The sequence below is a fragment of the Protopterus annectens genome, chromosome 17.part0 (assembly GCF_019279795.1).
Source record: "Protopterus annectens isolate FY-2018-M chromosome 17.part0, PAN1.0, whole genome shotgun sequence".
NCBI classification, from domain to species: domain Eukaryota; kingdom Metazoa; phylum Chordata; order Ceratodontiformes; family Protopteridae; genus Protopterus; species Protopterus annectens.
The window spans coordinates 630,077,424-630,100,134 of NC_056751.1; the positions used below are offsets into that span (position 1 = coordinate 630,077,424).

At 44.5% G+C, this 22,711-nt stretch overlaps 1 protein-coding gene across 1 annotated transcript in view; it reads right to left on the bottom strand.

The window, feature by feature from the left end:
* The window catches only part of DDB1 (damage specific DNA binding protein 1), a 2,836,764-nt gene that overhangs the window by 2,213,049 nt on the left and 601,004 nt on the right, over nucleotides 1-22,711 (bottom strand). Inside the window, exon 10 of the mRNA XM_044059793.1 lies at nucleotides 19,015-19,117. Coding sequence (XP_043915728.1) covers nucleotides 19,015-19,117 — 103 coding nt within the window. The remainder of the gene's footprint in view (nucleotides 1-19,014; nucleotides 19,118-22,711) is intronic.

A 22,711-nucleotide genomic window follows, 5' to 3' on the forward strand; every position in this document is an offset into this window, starting at 1 on the left:
GTTTCCAAACTTTGACAGTGTTGAGACCATACATTCTTTAGGTACCACTGTAGTTTCCTCATATGCAGTCTGGCATATGGAATTAGTAGTATGCAGGATGCCATGTAACCCAAGGCCTGCAGAATTTTTCTTGCAGGGAGTTGGGTCTTTGTTGCCATCAATTGAAAGTATCGAGTCAGTTGTCCTTGCTTGTCTGGTGTGAGATAAACCATCTGGGCCGTTGTGTTGAAGCTGGCACCCAGGAATATAATCTGTTGTGAGGGCACTAGTTTTGATTTCTTTTCATTTACTGTGTACCCCATGCAACTTAACTTTTTTACAAACGCCAGATGCTTTAGAAGAATGTCCTTGCTCTCTGCTTGAATTAGGCAGTCGTCCAGGTACGGATAAATTTGAATTCCTTTCTGCCTGCAAAATGCAATTACTGGTGTCAGACACTTTGTGAAGACCCTGGGCGCAGTAGATAAGCCAAAGGGCAGTGCAGAGAATTGGTAGTGCATTGAACCAGCTATGAATCTGAAGTATCTTCTGCAGTTTTGTTTGATAGGGACATGCAGGTATGCCTCCCTGAGGTCAAAAGTCACAAGCCAAGCTTTCTTGCCCAGCATGGGAAGAAGCTGCTGTAGTGTCAACATTTTGAATTTCGGAACATCCAGGTAAGTGTTTAGAGATGAAAGATCCAGAATGGGCCTCCAGGCTTTGTCCTTTCTGGGTACCAGAAAGAGTCTTGAGTAAAATCCTTGTCCTTGTTCCTGTGATGGTACCTGTTGAATAGCTCTCATATCCATGAGTGCTGTAATTTGCTTTTGAGCCTCTGCCCATTGATTTGGTGGCAGATTTGGCATTCCTTTTAACCTTGGCAGAGTGTGAAAGTGGAACCTGTAACCTTGAAATACAATGTTGAGAACCCATTTGTCTTTGGTGATCATTTTCCAATTGTGGTAGAAGAGTGCCAGTTTTCCTCCCAAGGGGGCTGCCAAGAGGGATTTGTTTGGCAGCTGTAGTGGGAAGTCATTAGAACTGCTTTTTATATGATTGGGGCCTGTCTTCCCCTTCTTTCTGGCCTGATGCAACCCACTGTCGAGGCCTGTAAGGACCTTGTGTTTGACCTCTACCTCTTGGACGTCTGTATCTTCCCCTTTGAGGTCTGTCTGTAATTGGAAAGGACCAATTCTTAGTTGGCCAGATTCTGCTAAATCTAGGAGGCTGAACCTGTAAGAAATCCTTCACAGTTTGCATAGATTTTGCCTTATCCTCCATTTTCTTTAATACCTCTTCTGCCTTAACTCCAAATAACACATCCTGCTGCAAAGGTGCATCCAATAATTTTGCTTTAACATGATCTGGTAACGTATGTTCTTTTAAACACAAATTAAACAAGTGGAGTGGTAGGAGAAAGCTGGTGAAGAGGCTGGTAAAGAAATCACGTTGTAATCACTGCAACCAAATCATTTATTAGATAAGCGCTTTCGGTGGTGAAAATATCCCACCTTCATCAGACCAAGAACAACCTCAAATAGTACATTTATATAGTCTTATTACTCAATTGATTAATAATTTAATCTCTAAAAACCAATTAATCAATTAAAATACCAAGATTCATTTATATAAAAATAACCTTACATGATTTAAATACAATACTAACACACTATATACTATATTAACTCACAAATAATGGTTTAAAAATATATCTAATAGATTACATAGTAAACGCTGCTAGAATACTTAGAAAAAACCTTTAGTAATATATATTAAATGAAATAACAGTCCCCAAAATGGCACAAGAAAGAAACTATACAAAAGAAAAAGCGAAAAAACAACTCTATGCATACATTTTATGTATAAAAGGAACCACATATCCATTTACATAACATATATTTCAAATATATATTGTGAATACGTGTTAATCTAAAACAACTATGCTACAACACTATTATAAGAATATAAAAGTTCAAATAAATACGTGAATTAAAACTGATTTCCCTTCCTGTTCGCACCTGGTGAGTGTGTCCTTTACCTTTGGTCCAAACAACGAGGATCCATCAAAGGGGGCGTTGGTAAATGTAGACTTAAAGGCCTCTGCAAAATTACACAAGCGCATCCATGAGTGTCTTCCAAGAGAAACTCCTGAACCCGCTGCCCTACTCGCTCCATCTGCTGCACAAGATATCAGCCTCATGGAGGAGTTGACAATAGAATTTAAGGTAGACATCTGTGCGTTAATCTTATCAGATACCAGTTCACATACGTTACCTTGGAGAGCATCGCCCAGCTCTTTCAGAGATCTCTCTGGAGCCTAGTGAAACGAGACAGGTAATTCAGCGATCAGAGTGTAAAAGCTGCTGAAGAAACAAGAAGTTATGTACTCACCACAATGTTCAATGTATGTAGTCCATCTCGCCTCACATTCTTACCCGTGGGTTTGGAGCCGAATATCGGCTCCGACTCGGCCAAACTTTTCTAGCTCAAAGTCTTCTATTAGCTGGGCTAAGAAGGTATCCCATGCTGCACTGCTCCATATCCCTAGATCTAGTTTGCTGCAAACACCACACTCATACCCCATGCATAACAACATCCAAGTAAAGAAGAATAAACTAAAGGTGAAGGGAGCTCTAAAAACCAGGCCTAACCACATCCTCTAGGAAGGGGGAAGAAGGGAGGGTAAGTAAGAATGTGAGGAGAGATGGACTATATACATCGAACGTTATGGTGAGTACATAACTTCTTGATGTTATGTAGTCCATTCTCGCCTACATTCTTACCCATGGGACAGCGTCCCCAGCACCTACATCCTGGGAGGCTCAGAGGAAGATACTCCTGAGTACTGTGAAACCAAAGGAAGACCTGCCCCTAGATACCACGTCCAGCTTGTAATGAGTAACAAAGGTGTGAGGAGATGCTCAGGTAGCTGCAGCACAAATATCATCCATAGACAATCTGGCCTGATAGGCTGTAGATATAGATACAGCCCGAGTAGAGTGAGCCTTGACTGGAAACTGTAGGTCTTTACCCCCTGAGGAATAAGTGAAAGAGATTCAATTTGACATCCATCTGGATAGGGTGATTTTGGAGACAGGGGACCCAATTCTGTTTTCCAAAAAGGAGACAAACAGCTGATCAGATTTTCGGAGATCTTTGGTTCTGTGCAGATAGAAACGTAATTGTCTGTGTACATCCAACTGATGAAATTTAAATTCTGCCTTGTTTGAAAAATGGGGGAAAAAACACTGGCAACTCAATAGATTGATTAAGATTAGATATGGACGCCACTTTAGGAAGAAAAGAAGGGTTTGGTCCAAGAGAAACCCTGTCCTTATGAAAGATCAAGTATGGAGGTTTGATAGAAAGAGCTTGAATTTCTGAAACACGTCTGGCTGATGTGATGGCTATTAAGAAGGCAGTTTTCCAGGTCAAGAATTTTAAGTCGCATGTAGCTGCAGGCTCAAAGGGTGGTGAAGTAAGGGCTTGCAGAACAAAATTTAGATCCCAGGGCATGATTGGTTCTGAGACAGGAGGAAGGAGTAACACAGTGCCCTTCAGGAAAGCCTTACAGCGTCTGTGAGCCATCAGACTATGCTCATTAGCAACATGAAAATTAGAAATCGCTGCCAATTGAACTTTAATGGTAGTGGACACTGAGCCCTGCTGGAAAAGCATAGACAAAAACTCCAAGACGGAAGCAAATGGAGCTGTGTAAGGGTCAATTCCTTGCGTATGAGCCCAAATAGAAAACCTCTTCCATTTGCTGGAATAAATCTTCCTAGTAGAGGGCTTATGAGAGGAAGATAAAATATGAACTACCTCAGGTGAAAAGTAATGAAGCCTAACTAACGACGGAAGTGGAGTAGCCAGGCTGTCAACTGGAGGGTCCGCAGAGAGGGGTGGAACTGTCTCGACACGTGTGTCAGTAAGTCTGGTTGTGGGTCCAGAGTCCAAGGTGTGTCCACAACGTAGGGATGGAGAAAGGGAAACCAGACTTGACGAGGCCAGTGTGGAGCAATTAGAATCATTCTGCTTCCCAAGGATTGCACTTTCTGAATCACTTTTGATAGCAAGGGAAATGGAGGGAAAGCATAAAGCAGACCGGAGGGCCAATCGTGGACTAGAACGTCCCTGGGTGACTCCCCCTGTGGGGGGATCAGCGTGAAGCAGCTGCTGCCTTTGGCATTGAGGGGGCTGGCAAAAAGGTCGCAGCAAGGCTGACCCCCATCTGCTGAAGATTCGTTCTGCAACTAGACGATTCAGGGACCACTCGTAAGGCATCAGAATAGCTCTGCTTAGCCTGTCTGCTATCATGTTGGACTTCCCCAGAATGTGCATTGCCACCAGAAACCATTGGGAAGATACTGCCCACTGCCACACTCGCATGGCCTCTCTGCACAGGAGGTATGATCTGGTTCCTTCCTCCTTGTTCAGATAACACACCACTGACATATTGTCCGAGTATATTGCAATAGTCCCGGGAGGCAGAAAGCACTGAAGTGCCTGCAATGCAAGTAGCACAGCTCTCATTCTCTAGGATGTTGATATGCAGATGTATCTCATTATCTTGCCACGTGCTTTGGACTGTCCTGCCGAGATAATGCCCCCCCACCCCATCTGGCAGGCGTCCATGGTCACTGTGGCAACTGGAGGAGGTGGAACGAAGGGCTTTCCCCTGTTGAAATTGTTGGTGCAAAGCCACCAACTGAGATCCTGTTTGCATCTGTCCGTGAGCAAAATAGGGTGGGAAAGTGGAAGTCTCTGGAGAGACCATTGAGCAAGGAGGAGCCATTGAAGGAGCCTCATATGTGCAATCTCGCTAGAGGGGCTGCCATAGTCCCTAGGAGTTGGAGAACCCATCTTGCCTTCGCTTTCCTCAGGGGCAGCAAGGCGTGCATCTGTTGCTGTAAGACTCTCATTCTTTCCTGCGGTAGAAAGGCTCGCATTTGAACGGTGTCTAGCTCTGCACCTATAAAAATGACACACTGAGGGCAACAAGGCAGATGTTTCCCAGTTCAGTGTTATGCCCAACTGTTGACAGAGAGTGATGGTAGCGTCCCTGGTTTATATTAGTAGATGCCTGGTGGGGGTGGTGAGGAGCCAGTCATCCAGATATGGAAACACTTGGAATCCTTGACGTCTCAAGTGAGCTGTCACCACTGCCATACACTTGGTGACAAATTCCCACACCCTGGGGGCTGTGTTGAGACCAAAGGGTAGGGCTCAAAACTGAAAATGACTAGCTCCAAGCCGGAAGCGTAGGTGATTCCTGGATGTCCTGCCCATTTTGATATGGTAGTAAGCATCCTTGAGGTCGATGGAGCGCATCCATACTTCTTTTCCCAACAATGGGAGAAGTGACTGTAGTGTGACCATACGGAACTTGGACTTTTGTACATAGTTGTTCATTTGGCTGAGATCTAATATGGGTCTCAGGTCCTCTGTTCTTTTCGGCACCAAAAAGAATCTCGAGTAAGTCCCTAATCCGATCTGGTCTGAGGGGACATGCTGGATGACTCCTTTTTCTTTTTTTTGAAACCTCTGAAGCTGCGGGATCCCTTTGACTGGGTGAAACTTCCATGATTTTTCTGACTGGTGGGGTATCTGATGAAAAGGGGATGACATAACTTCGGGCAATTATTCCTAACACCCATCGGTCCTGGGTGATGCCTTGCCAGGCTTTCGGGTATAACAATATTCGACCCCCGACTGGCTCCGGAAACCCACAGTCGGGCATCCCATCAGGGACGGTGGTAGGGAGAGCCGCGAAAGGAATTGCGATCTCCCGAACTGAGGGGGGCCCTCTCTGCCTCTAGGGCGGCGTCTCCCTGAATAACCTTCCCCCTCCTCTACCTCTGGCGGGAGGTTCACCTTGTGCAACAGGAAAAAACCTCTGTGATTTTTTGAACCACATCTTCCCACCCTCTGGGCCTTGAGGTAAGGCCTAGAGGGAAGGGAAAAATGGACCCCTACAGCAGAGAGAGTCTTTCCCTCTTGCTCGCACCTGATGAGGGTGTCTTTCACCTTGGTTCCGAACAAAGAAGAACCATCAAAGGGGGCGTCAGTGAAAGAAGACGTCTAGGCCCCCACGAAATGACAAAGGCGCATCCTGGCTTGCCTCCTAAGGGTGACTCCTGAACTTGCTGCCCTACTCGCTCCCTCGGCTGCGTATGAAACGAGCAGCATGGAGGAGTTAATGGAACTGAGGGTAGACACCTGGGCGTTAACAGTCTGGGCCACCGCCTCAGGAACGTTACCCGCGAGAGTATCTCCTAACTCCTTGAGGAGATCTCTCTGGAGCCGAGTAAAAGGAGACAGGTAGTTCAGCGACCGTAAGGTAAAGGTTGCTGACGAGAAGGTACACTTCCCGTACCGGTCCATGGTCCTAGACTCCTTGTTAAGAGGATGGATGGAGGAAGAAGTCTCGGCTAATTCCTTCTGAGTGGCCGCCACCACCATGGCATCCACAGGGACTCCTTTGGACAAAAACCCCTTACCTGGGGGAGCAGACAGAAATTTATTGGGTCTCCTGGGTACGGGTTCCACAGAATCAGGGTTCTCCCACACCCTCCGACAAATTAACTCCAGGAGTTTGTTGAAGGGTGGGGACACCCAGGAGGCGGAGGGCTGAGCACCAAAGGCCTTCAGGAAGACCAACTCCTCCTCAGAGGGGGCTTTGGACGGCCAGTCACCTCTGTTTCAGTATCTCCAGGATGTTGGAGAAAGAAACATCATCAGAGGATGACTTGCGGGACCCCTCCGATTCCTCGAGGTCAGTATCTGAGGTGAGAGACTCATCTTGGGAGTCTATGTGCTTCCTCTTGCACGTTTTCTTTCTAGGGGGTTCCTGAGGCAAAAACTCTGAGGGGCCCTCAGAAACTTGGGGACCACTCGTGGGGGAATCTTTAGGCCTCGGGGCTCCACTGTCAACAGATAGGTGGTGACCAGAGGCTCTCACCGGAGTGGTAGGGGACAGAATGACCGACCCACATGACGTGGCTGAAGATCTGGCTAGCGCACTCCGCATGGCCTCAAAGGCTGCCCCCCCGCGAGGACCGGCCAAGCCTCAGAGACCACGACAGGAGTCTGGGTTCCCTGAGCCAAGGCACCGAGCGGGAGACTAGGAACAGAAAGGAGTCCCGAGATGTCCCCCTCGGGCCCGACTGAAAAATCCCGAGTCCCGAACCCCGTGGACAGCACCGACGGGGTCGGAGCTGATGTCGGCACCAATAAGCCCGGAGGGGCCATCGGAACCGACCTAGAAACATCACATGGAGCGGAGCATTCCGGTTCCGAAGACAGAGATGCGCTCGGAGGAGGAATAATCGAAGAAGATATCGGGACGGGCTCCGGAGCCAACTGGGACGGAGCAGAGAACAATTTAGCCAAAACCGGTGACTGAAGGAGCCTGTGCACCACCCTATCAACATCCACATCTGAAAGTGTCCTGGAAGATTTGGAGGACAGGGAGGGAGGATTGGGATCTCCTCTCAGGTGACACTGGTCTAATACTGGGCGATCGGCTCCAAAGAGGTTCCAATATAATTGGAGCAGACGCCGGTTCCATCAACACTGACACTTCCTGCGGCCCAGAGGACAGTGGAGCCGAGGAGGTCGAAGCTACTTTCATTACTTTCTCTGGTGGCTCCGAGGAGACTGAAGGAGCCGGAGATCTCTGATTTTAATTTTGATCTGGAGGCAGAATCCATGGCCTCTTCAAACGAGGGTTTCAAGAGTCCCATCAGAATTAACTTATTCATTCTTTCTTGGAGCACCCTGGGACTAAAAGCATGGCAGAAGCTGCAGGACTCCTGCAGGTGGATTACTCCCAGACAATAAATGCATACTGAATGTCCATCGGTGATGGACATCTTGTGACCACGCTTAGAGCACTTTTTAAAACCCGAAGGGTTGTGCTGCTTGGAATCTTTGGACATCTTGAAAATAAATCACAAACCAATACAACGAGCAGTCACTGCCTGACTGGAAAAACAACTACAGTCACATAAAAACACCACACTAAGCGCAGGAACAAATTTTCCACAAACAGCAGCACACACAATCCTCAGAAGGGACACACACTAAGACGACTAGGGCTAAAAACCTCTTGACTACAACGGTTTTAGACCAAACTCGCATACAGAACAAGGAACACAGACACTAAAACCTCTAATTCAGAAGGTTTTAGATAGCAAAAAACAAACACAGGGACAAGTAAGGGGATGGACTAGGTCATCTAACTGAAACAGGCCTAGCCCGTTGGAACAGCTAGTGGAATACCACAAACAATCACACTACAAATTATACCCCCCAAAAAAAACACCAAATAGAAATAGCTATTAAAATATAACAAATTTGTAACAAATTCTCTCAAGAAGAAGAAGAAAAAAGGTACTTAGCCACAGCCAAGAGCGAGACCACGTCCGAGCTACACGAGTGGCAAACGAGATCTGGGATATGGAGCACTGCAGCATGGGATACCTTCTTAGCCCAGCCAATAGAAGACTTCGAGCTAGAAAAGTTTGGCCGAGTAGGAGCCGATATTCGGCTCCGAACCCACGGGTAAGAATGTAGGCGAGATTGGACTACATAACATAGACACGTTTCCCGTACCTATCCATCGTCCGAGACTCCTTGTTCGGTAGATGGACAGTGGAGGAAATTTCAGCAAGTTCCTTTTTGGTGGCTGCTTCCACCACCACGGCATCTACTGGCACGTCTTTGGTGAGAAACTCTTTGTCCTGAGGTGCTGATAAGAATTTATTAGGTCTTCTAGGAACTGGTTCCACAGTATCAGGAAATTCCCACACCTTTCAACTCACGAGGTCCAAGAGTTCGTCAAAAGGTGGAGATACCCAAGAGGCGGAAGGTTGAGACCCGAAAGCCTTCAGGTACACTGACGCCTCATCAGAAGGGGAGGTGGTGGGCCAGCCACCTCTCTGATTCAGGATCTCGAGGATATCTGCGAAGGAGATATCATCAGATGATGACTTGGGGGACCCTTCTGACTCCTCAAGGTCAGTGTCTGATGTAATGGACTCATCGGGGGAGTCAACATGCTTCCCCTCACAAGTTTTCTTCCGAGGGGGCTCCTCAGAAGAATATTCTGGGGAGGTCTCGGAAGACTGGGGACCACTCACGGAGCGTTCCCTGAGGCTGCGAGTCTCTTCTGTGTTGGGTGAGAGAAGGTGCTGGTTGGCACTTTAGGGGGAAGAGTGTCAGTGTCCCTAGTTGAACAGTTGGAACTGAAGACTTGGACAGAACACTCCAGATCAGCTCGAAGGCCGAGCCCCTTGGCTCAGAGGACACCTCCCACTCCGAAGGCACAGAGGCAGTCCTCGGTACCAAGGAGATAGGCTCAGAGACAGACGTGGGGTCCGAACTCACCCAAGCCTAGGCACAGAGAGGTAAGCTCGGAACTGAAGAAGTTCGGGTCCAAGTGTCCCCCTCGGGCCCGACTGGAGAGCTTAGGACCCTAGACCCCACGGATGGCACTGAAGGAGTCTGAGCAGATATCGGAACCGAGAGACCCACCGAGGTAGCTGGAACTGACCTTACCAGAGCAAGTGGCACTGGCATCTCTGGCTCCGAAGTGCAGGAGTGGCTCAGAGGAGGAACAGTGACAGGGTATACAGGCTCAGTAGGCTCCAGAACTGACTGGGATGGAGACGAAAGTAAATTTGCCAGCGCTGTCTTGAGTCTGCTCACCACTCTCTCACCATCCTCATCAGAAAGGCTCCTTGAGGACCTGGAGGATAAAGTGGGGGACATAGACCGCTGAAAAATTGGTGATCTGAGTGTCGGAGAAACCGGACGAAGTTCAGCTGACTGGCTCAGAGACACAGATTCAGTTATCGGCTCCGTAACCCCTGGAACCAAAAAGTACAGTTGTGTACACTTACCATAAATGTAGATGTTCCGAGTGTATTCACTATTGCAGTCATTACATTTGGGTAACCTGCTGGCAGGTTGCCCTCAGTCGGCCTGAATTCCAAAGTCTTGGGTCCTGCGTCGGTTGCTGTCTTCTCTTCCATGACGTCAGGTCATCAGGGGTATAAAACATGCAGCTGACACCATTTTCTTTAGTTTTTCTTGCCCCCGATGTCAGGTTCCCCCAAAAAGGTAGCAATATTTTTATATATATATATATATATATATATATATCAATATAAACATTACCTTTATCTACAAGCAAATACACTACATAGGTTGTAGAAGATAGAAAAGGAAAGATAAACTTTAGAATGACAGGGGGATGACGGGAGCGTAACCTGGACTGCAACAGTGAATACACCCGAACATCTACATTTATGATAAGTGTACACAACTGTACTATGTTCTTCGTGTTTCACTGTTGCAGTCATTACATTTGGGTAGAATCCCAAAGCTATGGTTGGGAGGCTGGAGATAAACAGCATTAGGCGTGGCTATAAGGCCCTGCAGCACTGCAGTGGCAAAGTCTGCCCCGGACTTAAGAGTGAAGAGGCAAATGGCAATGCTTTCAAAAGGTGTGAACAGAACTCCAAGTAGCAGTCTCTAGAATGTCTTTGGTTGGTACTCCTCTGAGAAAGGCTGAAGTAGCTGCAGCTCTGGTGGAATGAGACCTAATGGCCTTGGGCGCAGGTTTACCATGGTGTAAGTAGCAGAAACGGATGCAGTGGCTTATCCACTTTGAAACGGTCTGCTTTGAAATAGCCTTCCCTTCTGATCCTGCAGTATATGACACTAGTAATTGCTCAGTTTTTCTTAGAGCTTTAGTCATGCTCAAGTAGAATCTTAGCTGTCTGTACATCCAAGGAATGCAGAATCCTCTCCCCTTTGTTTGCGGATCTGGATAAGAAAGTTGGCAGATGAATTGTTTGGTTAACAGCCACACTGGAAACCACCTTAGGCATAAAGGTAGGATTTGTCCTCAGAGACACCCTGTCTGGGTAAAATATGATAAAAGGCTCTACAGCCATGAGGGCCTGTAGCTCAAACTCTTCTTGCTGAAGTAATTGCTAGTAGCAGAGCTGTCTTCCATGATAAGAACTTTATATCAGCGGTAGCAGTTGGTTTCAAATGGAGGCAGGGTGAGCTTTTCCAACACATAACTGAGGTCCCATGCAGGCAATGGTGATCTAGGAGGCCTTAAATATTTGGCTCCTCTAAGATGCTGCTTTATTAAAGGATAAGAAAAGATTGGTGGCTCTGTATTGTAATGAGCTGAAATGGCAGAGGCATGGATTTTGATTGATGAGAATGATAGGCCTTTGTCAAGCATCTCAGTCAAGTATTGTAATATCTGAGGAATATGTGGTTCTGCATTCCAAGCACAGAATCTCTTCCATTTGTCAGCATAAGATTTTCTAGTACTAGGCCTTCTGGCTTCCAAAATGACATCCATCACAGCTTTACTGAGAAGTGTCATTTGTATGATTACATGATTAGCCATGCTGCCAGGTTCAGTGTTTGTAGTGGATTGTGCAGGATCTGATTGTTTTGCTGGGACAGTAGTTGTGGTCTTTGAGGCAAGGTCCAAGCTGGGTATTGACACAAGCTAGTTAGAACTGGTGGGGCTAGTCCAGGGCAATTAATATCATTTTTGGCTTCTCGTCTGACTTTTAGGAGGACCTTGGGTAAGAGAGGCAGAGGAGGAAAGGCGTAAACAGATAGGTTTTTTCCAACTGAAGGATAGGGTGTCCACTTTCCATGCTTGTCTGTGATAAGTCCTTGTGCAGAATCTTTTCAATTGAAAATTTTGAGGAGAGGCAAATAGATCTATATCTGGGCTCCCCCATTTCTCTGTTATCATGCTGAAGACTTGTGGATTTAGTTTCCACTCGTGAGGATCCATAAGGTTTCTGCTTAAATCATCTGACAGAGTGTTTTGTGTTTCCTGGCAGGAATTGAGCTTGAAGATGTATTTGGTAGGTAAAAGCTGTGTTCCACAGTGCTATGGCTAATCTGCAAAGGGGGGATGAATGTGTGCCACCTTGCTTGTTTATATACCTCATGACTGTGGTGTTGTCCGTCTTTATCAGTAGCTGTCCTGGATGAACTAAGTCCTTGAAGGCTGTTAGGGCATTTTGAACAGCTAGCATCTCTTTCTGGTTGATACGTAGATACATTTGTTTTGGTGCCCATATGCCCTGAATGCATCTTCCTGCCATGTGGGCCCCCCAGGCATAATCTGATGCGTCTGTTGTTAAGGTTTGGCTGGCAGGGGGTAGAGTGAAGGGCTGTCCCATGTTTTGGTGACAGGGGTTTGCCCACCACAGAAACTCCCGTTGCAGGCAGGGAATGAGAGGGATCATTGTTTCCAGACTGTGTGAATGTTGACTCCATAAACATTTTAGGTACCATTGAAGTTTCCTCATATGCAGTCTTGCATATGGAATTAGTAGGATGCAGGATGCCATGAAGCCCACAGCCTGCAGAATTTGTCTTGCAGAAGACTGTGCTTTTGTTGCCATCAGTTTGAAGTAGTCAGTTGCCTTTGTTTGTCTGGCGTGAGGTAAGCCATCTGGGCAGTTGTATGCAAGCTTGCACCCAGGAATGTTATCTTTTGAGAGGGTACCAGTTGTGATTTATTTTCATTTATTGTGTACCCTAGGCATGTTAGAAGCCTTTTCACAAACACCAGGTGTCGAAGAAGAGTGTCCATGTTCTCTGCTAGAATGAGATAGTTTTCCAAGTAACAATATATTTGTATACTTCTTTGTCTGCAAAATGCAATTATTGGTGCCAGGCACTTTGTAAAGACCCTGGCTGCAGTAGATAAGCCAAACGGCAGTGCTGAGAATTGGTAATGCATTAAGCCAGCCTTGAATCTGAGGTATCTTCCGCACGATTCCCTTACTGGGATATGCAGGTAAGCCTCTTAAGTCTAGAGTCACTAACCAAGCGTTCCTGCACAGCACAGGCAGTAGCTGTTGTAAAGTCAGCATTTTGAATTTTGGAATGTCCGGGTACGTGTTCAAAACTGATAAGTCCAGTATTGGATGCCATGCACGGTCTTTTCTGGGTACCAGGAACAGCTTTGAATAAAAAACGTAACTTGTTTCTGAGCCTCTGCCCATTGATTGTGTGGCAGATATGGCCAACCATTTGGAATTAGCAAAGTATGGAAATTAAATCTGTACCCCTGGGATACTGTGTTTAATACCCCACTTGTCCTGGGTAATTAACTGCCAATTTTGAGCATGAAGTGCTAATTTTCCCCCCAAGGGGGCTGCCAAAAGATAAGTGCTTGGTGAAGGTAGAGGGGAGTCAGTGAGACTGCTTAAGGTAGGGTTGTGCTTTGTTTCCTCCAGATTTGGAGGTGGTGGCACCCCATTGCTTTGACCTGTAAGAACCCTGTGATAGGTATCTAGAGCCTTTTGAGCACCTGGATATGCATTGAGAGGCTCTGTTGGACACAGGAAAGGACCAATCTTTAGTAGGCCAGTGCCTACTGAACCTGGGTGGCTGCACTTGTAAGAAATATTTTACAGTTTGCATAGATTTAGCTTTGTCTTCCATTTTCTTTAAAACCTCTTCTGCCTTGTTACCAAACAGAGTATCATGCTGTAAAGGGGCATCCAACAATTTAGCTTTAACATGATCAGGCAAATTTTGCTCCTTGAGCCAGGCATGCCTTTTAATCACAGATCCAGTAACTGCGGCCCTGCAAGAGGCCACCAAGGAATCAAAACCACATTGCAAAGTGTGCTTTCCAACCTGTTCTGCTGCATGCAATAATTCCTGTAATTCTTTATTTTCCACACAATCAGAAATAAACAAAATTTTCTGTTTCAATAAGCCCATAACATGCTGTTGATATTTAAGCATATGAAACTGGCAGTTTAAGACCCTAATTGCCAAGGTTGCAGACATATAAACCTTCTTTCCCCATCTATCCAGTGCCCAGGAATCTCTATCAGAGGGGGTAGGATTTTTGGTTGTAGAGGCCTTTACACCTTTGTGACCCTGTGATATAGTCTCAGGATCAACAGCAGGATTTTTGAATAGAAATTTGTGGGAGTCAGGAACCCTGTAATATCTGTCTGGCTTACTAGGAGCCGGAGGTAGGGAATCAGGAGCCATGCTTGATTTCAAAAACACATCAACAATGTCTAATACAGGAGGTATAGCCAAAGGCCTATGCTGAGGAAGGAAAAGGAAATCCCTAAGCCTCTTTTTTTGATTCAGAGAAATCCTGACTCTCCCAATGAAAATGTTCCCTTAAAGTATGCAAGGTTTCACCAAAAGAATAACAGGTTCATAGATTATTACTAAGCTAACTGCCCTTGCGAACCATTTTAAGCCTAGCCAATATATCCCTTGTGAGACTCAAACCCCGCACCTTGTGTCTGTAAGGCAATCACCTTAACCATTAGGCGACCCTCCTCAGGAGGACATGCAGATGGGATGTATTCTTCTACATCAAATCCTCATAGGGAGGAATAGAAAATTCCTGATCAGAAGAGGAATCAGAAGAAATGGAAACCTGATCTGAAGATTCATAATCAATGTCTTGTCTACGCCTCTTAGCAGGGGGGGGTTGGGAACCTCTGATCAAGGTAATTAAGTCCTCAGCCATTTTGATCATCTGTTTTTTAGGCATAGGGGCCTGAGCACGTGGCTCATGCATCAGTTTTTTAGACTTAGAAACTGTTTTTGAAGTGGGAGTCAGTTTTATGTAAACATGTTGAGGCCTGAAAACACCCTCAGAAGCCAGTGCCTGCTCAGCGGCTCCAGACCCATCCAAGGGAGAGACATCCGCGAGATCAATACTCTAAGAATCTCGCGGCATACCGGACCCTGCTTGGGTCACGGTAGAGGCCTGCGACTCAAAAGTAGCAGGTATCATGGGCTGTGAAAGCACCTCACCGAGTACCGGCGAACCGGCGACTGGCTTAGGAGAAGCTTCGTCGTCGGTTTTGGACCTCGACTATCTCTTTTTTTTTTTTGCATTTTTTGTGAACTCCAGTAGTCGGACTGCTAACCGACGACATTTCAGGATAATTAAATCTGGATACAAAATATTTTGAAGCAAAAATATACTGACGCTTAATAGTGCGTTGGTTAAATCTAGCACAAAAGCGATAGCAAGGCACGTTATGATCTGGGCCTAGGCAAGGAATACAGTACAAATAAAAAGCCTTATGAGGTATTTGCTTCCCACAAGTAATGCAATTATTAACTTTTACTGACATCGGTAAGAAACAAGAAAAAGTTTCCCCAACGGGGTACTTAGCTTTAGTTGAAGACTTCGGTTCTGAAACTCGAATGCGAAAATTTCAGGAGTCGGCCGACCGGCACTTGCAAACTGCTTCTGCTTCGGGCACGGTGTGGCAAGAAAGACTGAATAAAATGGCGTCAGCTGCATGTTTTATACCCCTGCTGACCTGACGTCATGGAAGAGAAGACAGCAACCGATGCAGGACCCAAGACTTTGTTATACAGGCAGATTGAGGGCAACCTGCCAGCAGATTACCCAAATGTAATGACTGCAACAGTGAAACATGAAGAACATCTACCTCTAAATAAAATGGTTAGCCCTGAGGAAACAGATAGTTAGACAGAGGACTAGGTACTCTAACTTAAACGGGCCTAGCCCTAGAAGAAGAAACATACTACAGACAGAGGACTAGGTCCTCTAACTTAAGTGGGCCTAGCCCTGGGAAGGAAAGAACATGAGCGACAGACCGAGGACTAGGCCCTCTAACTTAAATGGGCCTAGCCCTTGGTGAAAAATAGCTTAGAAAAGAGAAAATCCAATAGGCAAAGCCCAAAAAACAAACCAATAGCGATGCAGGGATACACAACAACAGGCCTGCGGAAGAACGGACAATAAAAAACAGCAGAAACAGAGCAAACAATGCCATACAAGGTCTTAGACACCTGACTATAAACCAATACTAAGTAAGCTGAATACAACTTTTTTTAAAAGCTATAAACTAAGTAACAATCAGAAAAAAATTTCACTTAGCCACGGCCAATAAGAAGCACGTCTGAGCTCAACGAGCAGTAAATGAGATCGGGATATGTCAGCGGTGCATGATTGGATACCTCCTTGCCACGAGCCAACCAGAAGACTGAGCTAGAGAATTGCTGAGTCGGAGCCGAGGTTCAGCTCCAAACCTCCCAAGTGTAAGAATGAAGGCGAGATAGGACTACAGAACATTGTATATTTTTGAAATTGCTTGCAGTTTGAGGTGTTTTTAGATAAGTGTTTTTAAAATACATTTTATAGCCTTAAACAAACACGCTAACAGTAAAAAATAACTGCTGCTATGGGATCACTTGCTGTCACTCCTCACTCACACAACCTGCCCTCTTTGTATAGAAAATTAACAGATTTTCTCAAAAATTTCAAATATAACCATATGGCAACTCAACTCTGAAATACAAGTTGAGAAGGTAACTGACAAAGTTCAGGTACTTTTTCAACTTATTTTTTAACAGTTGAGCTAAAATACAACTATAAAGATACTTGCGCTTGTGGAAGACACTCAGGTGTAACACTAAATTCCTAGCACCTCAGTGAGTGCTCAGCTGTAACTGCAGAGGCACCATGTGACAGTACTCAGGGTTAATGACTTAAGGGTCTACAGGCAACCTGAAAGATAGTAGGCCAGGGATGAGGTATTTCGAACTACGGACATGGAATTAAGAAACAGGACACTGTTGCTACAAATGAATGTAAGGCTAGCAATTATGACAAAATGATGCTGTGGAAGAGGTGGAAAGCACAGTGGATGGAAGTGGACAAGAAAATACAAGACTGCAAACAGAGGTAAAAGAAATTAAATCAGTACAACAAGAAAGCAAGCTGACCGAGCTCTGTGGCATAGAGGAATGGAGCCCTGACTACACCCAGGATGGTTACAGTCTGACTAGTGGCTTGGGCTGGGGTATGTGTGGGTAGCTTGGAATGCAGCACTTTTTTTTTTGTTTTAATGCTCACCATCTCTAGCAGGAGCTTCTGCACAGGACATGATAATGGCACTGGTGATGGGAACAGTACTGTAAGAGACGCAGACTATCATTAGTATTTTAGAAATGGCAGGAGGGGCCTGAGTTAACTAGCACTGCTTGCAGTGATGTGCATGACATCAGTAGCTCTGTCCCCTAAAGGCATACCAAAAAAAACAAACTGCATGCAGAACAGGATGTGTGATGGATATGGCAGGAGGGGGTCTGAGTTAACTGACACTGCTTGCAGTGATGTGCATGTCATCAGTAGCTCTGTCCCCTAAAGGCATACAAAAAAAAAACTGCATGCAGAACAGGGTGTGTGATGCTGCAGGTTGTTCAACTCTGCTCCACCTCTAATTCTCAATCCACCAGCAGTGTAATCTCAGCCCCTGGAGATACCATGTTAAAAAGTAGCCCTAGTCAGCAGCTAAAATCAATTTTTACATCTAAAATCAATTTTTGTAGGGAATGCACCCCCCCCCCCAACATACACACAGACACAGCTTACATATACTAACTCACAGATCTCTGCATCACTGAGAAGAGCAAAATTTCAGAGATAAAGCAATTCTGAGGTTGGTAAACATTTCCCTGTAACTGCACTTGAATTCTCACTCTCCCAAGGACTGTACTTATGGTCCTCAAACTATGCAATGACAAGCTCTAACTGTGCCATCAAGCAAATGTAATATACAGAGGAAGGCCCTGCACTGGTTACAAGGTGTGTGTGGAACCCTTAAAAAGGTAGAGAGAGAGAGAGGCCAAGATGGAACTAACCATGCACTGCAATCACTATAGAGGGACTCTCAAAAATGACACTTGCTACTTTCTCTGATGCTGGGTTTTAACTACTGTCTCAAGAGCAACCACCAAACTTCACCAGTGAATTACTGTTTTTTTTTTCTTTTTGGAACTCCTGGCTTTATATCTATACAGGGGCAAAACTTAGAAATCCTAATAGGTAAGGTGCCCCCATAAGGTCAAAATTATAATTCCTCAAAACACTAAAAATAAGATGCAACTTAAATGGGAGCAAAATCAAAGCCTCTAAAACAGCAGGATGTCAGTTCAACAAAAATTAAAACGTTCCAAGTCAGGCTATTAAGCAAAAGTTTTAAAGTAGAAGTAAATCAAAACTGATCATTCACAAGGCAATTCGTACCTTGTATAACAATTAACGACAATGCAACCTATAAAAAATCATAATCAAACAGAATATCATAAATAGAAATTAAAAAATTCAGGACATAGCTGCAAAACATGCCTTACAGCAAACATGAAGCTGGATGCTATACTGTCTTTTGGAAGCATTTGGCGTACTTAATGAAAATTATAATTAACAGTGGAACTCTTAAGCCAACATTACTTATGCACAAACAAGTACTGCCTGAAGCCAAGAAATGTGCCAATAAGCTGAATGAACAACAGAGTGACAGTGTATCTGAATCAGGAATTATACATCTGTTCTATCAGTTGCACATGTAAGCCCCATCACTCCCCTATACCTCCCTCTAAACATGTACACAATTTAGTTTTTCTTCTCTGGCTGTGCCAGCTAGGAATGATTTTCCATGGCGCACCCTTTTGCTACAGCTAATGAATGACAAATGCTCCACCAGCTGCTGACTCTGAGTGTGCACATGCAATGCCCTTAGCAACAACTCAGCAGCTCCCGTTGTGTCAGACTGCTCAGTCAAAATAAGCGAGGTTGTTGGTGGAAGCAAAAGGTCATAAAACAAACCACCAAAATTAGATGCCAGGCAGCAGTGGGCATGCACACAAACAGCCACAAATAAGGAGGAGCCCAGAGTTCTGTTAAAACATCAAGTTAGACACTTTTTTGCCATTCTGAAATGATACCATATACTTGACTCTTACACACAGTAATGTCCAAGTAAACAAAAAATAATAGAACAGACACTCAATGCAAAAGACAGTACTGCCTGGATGCATAAAAGATCACTATAAACATGCAGAATACAAGCTTTCAACATAATTCACAAATCAATTCCACGAGCACAGACAAATCTAACACCTAATGCTTCATCAACAGAAGCAAAGAAAGTTCCACCAAAACAATGAATTTACCTTTGATTCCAGGTAGGTCAATGCTGGCATGTTCATGAATCCCAATCCCATTTCGAATGATTCTCAAAGAACCCTCCTTAAAGGCACCTGAGCAGGTAACAAGCTGTTAAAGCAAGTTTATTAAAACATTATTTAAATCCTTTTCAAATGTATAAATGCCAAGTGCTCAGTGGTAAGTAAAACCATAACATTTTCAGTATGTGTTAACACCAAAGTGAATTTTTTTTATATTTCAGCAAGTTCCAAAAATTGCCAAATGGGGTGTTCAAGAATGTACAAGTACAAAGCTCTGCTACATAAAATGTAAGCATCTACAGTAAAGACAAACCTGTAAGAATCAGGTAATCCCTATGCACCTTCCACATCTATAAAGTCCAGATGCAATAGACAACAGTACTACAGTGAACTGAAAGGTTCTTTTTATTGGCATCAGTAAAGAGGTAGTGCAGGGATGCTACTAACTGGACACTGTAGGGGTGTCAGCAGGTAATCAACCTGGTATTAAATTAGGGTTAACCAGGCTTCTCCAGTCAGCTCTCTTCTTACCTTACAGTGTGTGCAAAGGGGTGGGTGGAGGAGGTGACCTAAAAGATAAAGTAAATAGAAAGGACCAGTCAAAACAAACAAGAGGATTCCTCAGACAGACATCATGAAGCAAAAAGGCATGACATCATCTTTTAAGAAACATTAAAGCTTTATTTATTTATTTATTTCCAGTTTGATGACCGGGGAGATCCACTGGGCTCAGGGAGCCCATTTTCAGTGGAGGCCTGGAGAGAAAAGCTCCGCATTACATAGTTTAGTTACATATACAATCATACTAAAGAAGACACAATTACAATTTCATTTCATGCTAGAGAACAGGAATAAATTCTTTGGTTACATAGTATCTAAATATTTAGGATGGCAGTGGTAACTTAATTGAGAGGAAGAATAAAAACTTGGAAGGAAAACAGAGAAAAAAGGTGGGATGGGTCATTATAGCAATAACCCACGCCTGGGTGTGGGTAATGCTAAATTTACCCACGGTTGGCGTGGTTTGGTCCCGAGGCGAGGGACCGGATAAACAACTAACGTGGGTAATAGCATTACCACCAGAAGTGAGTTATTGCTGTCATGACATTATTTAAGAAAAGAAACTGTTACTTTTTTAAATAATGGCATAGTATAATGCCTGTTTACTGCCCTTCTGCAGATGTCTGGCATCCTGGCGCGAGTTCTGATGTACTGCGGCGCCTGCGCAGTACATCAGAGCTGTAGGCAAAAAAACGGAGAAAAGATCTCCGTTGCTTTTAGTGTCTCGCTATGTTAAATGAGTTTAACATAGCGAGACAGTAAAATAAGCAGCGGAGATGTCCGTTGCTTATTTTAAAACTGTCTCGTATGTTAAACTCATTTAACATAGCGATTCTCAAAAAAGCGGAGATCTTGCTTTCTCAGTTGTACAAAACACTGTCGCTATGTTAAATGGGTTTAACATGGCGAGACAGCTTTAAAATAAGCAACGGAGATCTCCGTTGCTTATTTTAAAGCTGTCTCTCTATGTTAAACCCATTTAACATAGCGAGACAGTGTTTTAAAAAGACTTATACTAATGGAAAAAGTCCGGGCGACGGACCTTTTCCCATTGGTATAACTCGATTTACAATGGGCACGCTGGCCAATCAGCGTGCACGTTTTGGGGGGGGGGTCATGGTATAATATATTATTTACAACATGTACATATATATTATGTTAATTTGTACTCAGAGTTGGTCTGGAGTTTAAGGACTGGAATGATTATTAGGCTAGGTGGGGAGAGTGCAGTTGCATTTCCTGTTAGAGGAAAGGTTAAGAATGTAGCTGAGTTTTAAAGTTTTTAAAGTTTTCACAAGTCCTTAGACAGGAAGGAAGAGAATTCCATTTTTTTGCTAAGGAAAAGGATAGAAGCGGACCAGCAGCAAGACTGGGTTTGTGGACGGTGATTAGGTTTTGGTGAGTAGATCTTAAGAGTTCTCTGAGAGGTGTAAGGTTGTAGGATGTTTGCTAGTGCTGGGCACTTAGTAGGTTGAAAAATTAGTCTGTGGGCTGCAATAATTTGGAGATGGTCTAGATGGTTGGAGAGTTCAAGCCAATTTAACAAATGAAGGGCAGTACAATGATGGAGGAGAATTTGGCTTTGGTTGCAAATTTAGAAATCTTATTATAACAGACTTCCAATTTGGAGGAGAAAGAGGCAGATAAGTTTGTCAGAAGAGGAGCACCATACATTAGTGAGGGTAGTAGATAGGTAGTGGTGAGGGTTTGTCTGGTGGAAGGGGAAAGTGGATGTTGCTGTATAGCATACCAAGTTTTATACGGGTTTTCTTAATGTTTTGCTGGATGTGAGTGTTGAATTTTAGGTGTTCATCAATAGTAACCCCAAGTAGTTTAGCGAAAGGAACAACCTCTATAGTAGAGTTGTTTTGGCTAATAATTTGGAATGAATTTTTATCAAGAAGGGAAGCTTTTGAGGGAGAGAATAATAGTATTATGGATTTATTGGCATTTAGCGAGAGGTGGTTTTGGAGCATCCAGTTTTCAGTGGTGGAGAAAGCAGTTTGGGTCACTGTTTTAAGTTCTGAGAGGTTAGAGGCGCAGCAAGACTAAAGTTGAATCGTCTGCATAATGTACAATTTTGGTGTTGGGTATGGTTTTGTGGAAATCATTAATAAATATGTTGAATAGTATTGGACCGAGTATGGATCCCTGGGGTACCCCCCAGTTGGGGGTAGGAAGGTAGGCTGAGGTGCCTTTCCCCCATTTCACAGCTTGAAGCCTGTCAGAGATGTAGCTTGAGAACCAGGATAAGGTATTCTGGGAGAGATTAAGGTTAGAAAGATGGTTCAAGAGATGGGTGTGGGAGATGGTATTGAATGCCTTGGACAGATCTAGTAGAACTGTTGATACTATTTTTCCAGAGTCACGGGCAAAATTTATTGCGTCTAAGAAGGAGAGAAGGGCAGTGACAGTACTTTGGCCAGGTCGGAAGCAGTGTTGGGTTGGAGTGATTAGTTAGTGATTGGCTAGGAATGGCAATACGCTGAAGGTGGATGCATTTTTCCAGAAGTTTTGAGATTGGTGAGAGGATAGCTATGGGGTGGTAGTTAGAAATGCTATTGTTTTTGCCTCCTTTATGGAGAGGTAGAATAAAGGCAGCACACCATAATTTGGGCACATAAGATTCCTGCAAGGATCTACTGATCAAGATGCTAATGGGGAGAGCGATACCATCTGCGGCTATTTTTATGAAGGAAGATGGGATATTGTCAGTGGCATTGGAGCATGGTTTTAATTGAGAGAGTAATTTTTTATGTGGGAGGTTGAGATAGGTTTAAGTTCAAATATTAGAGGAGGACTGGTGGCAGAGGGTGGTGTAAGGGATGAGGAAGATTGGACAGGCTGAGGGGAAGGGTTATTGTTAGGGAAGGTCTTGGTCAGTTCTGCTATGGAGTTGGTGAAGAAGTTGAATAGAGAGGCCGTAGGGCGAATGGAGTGGGAAGAGCTGGAGAGATGGTGGCTGGCGGAAACCAATCAGCCAGCTGTAGCTGAAACGTGGGAGCTTAGGGGAAATACAGGAACAGCAGAGGTGAGTCTAGGCTGGGGAGTGCAGGGGGAGAAAAGTAATAAAACAATGCACAAGTCAAAGCAGGCCAGTGGAGTAAGTATGCTATGAGAG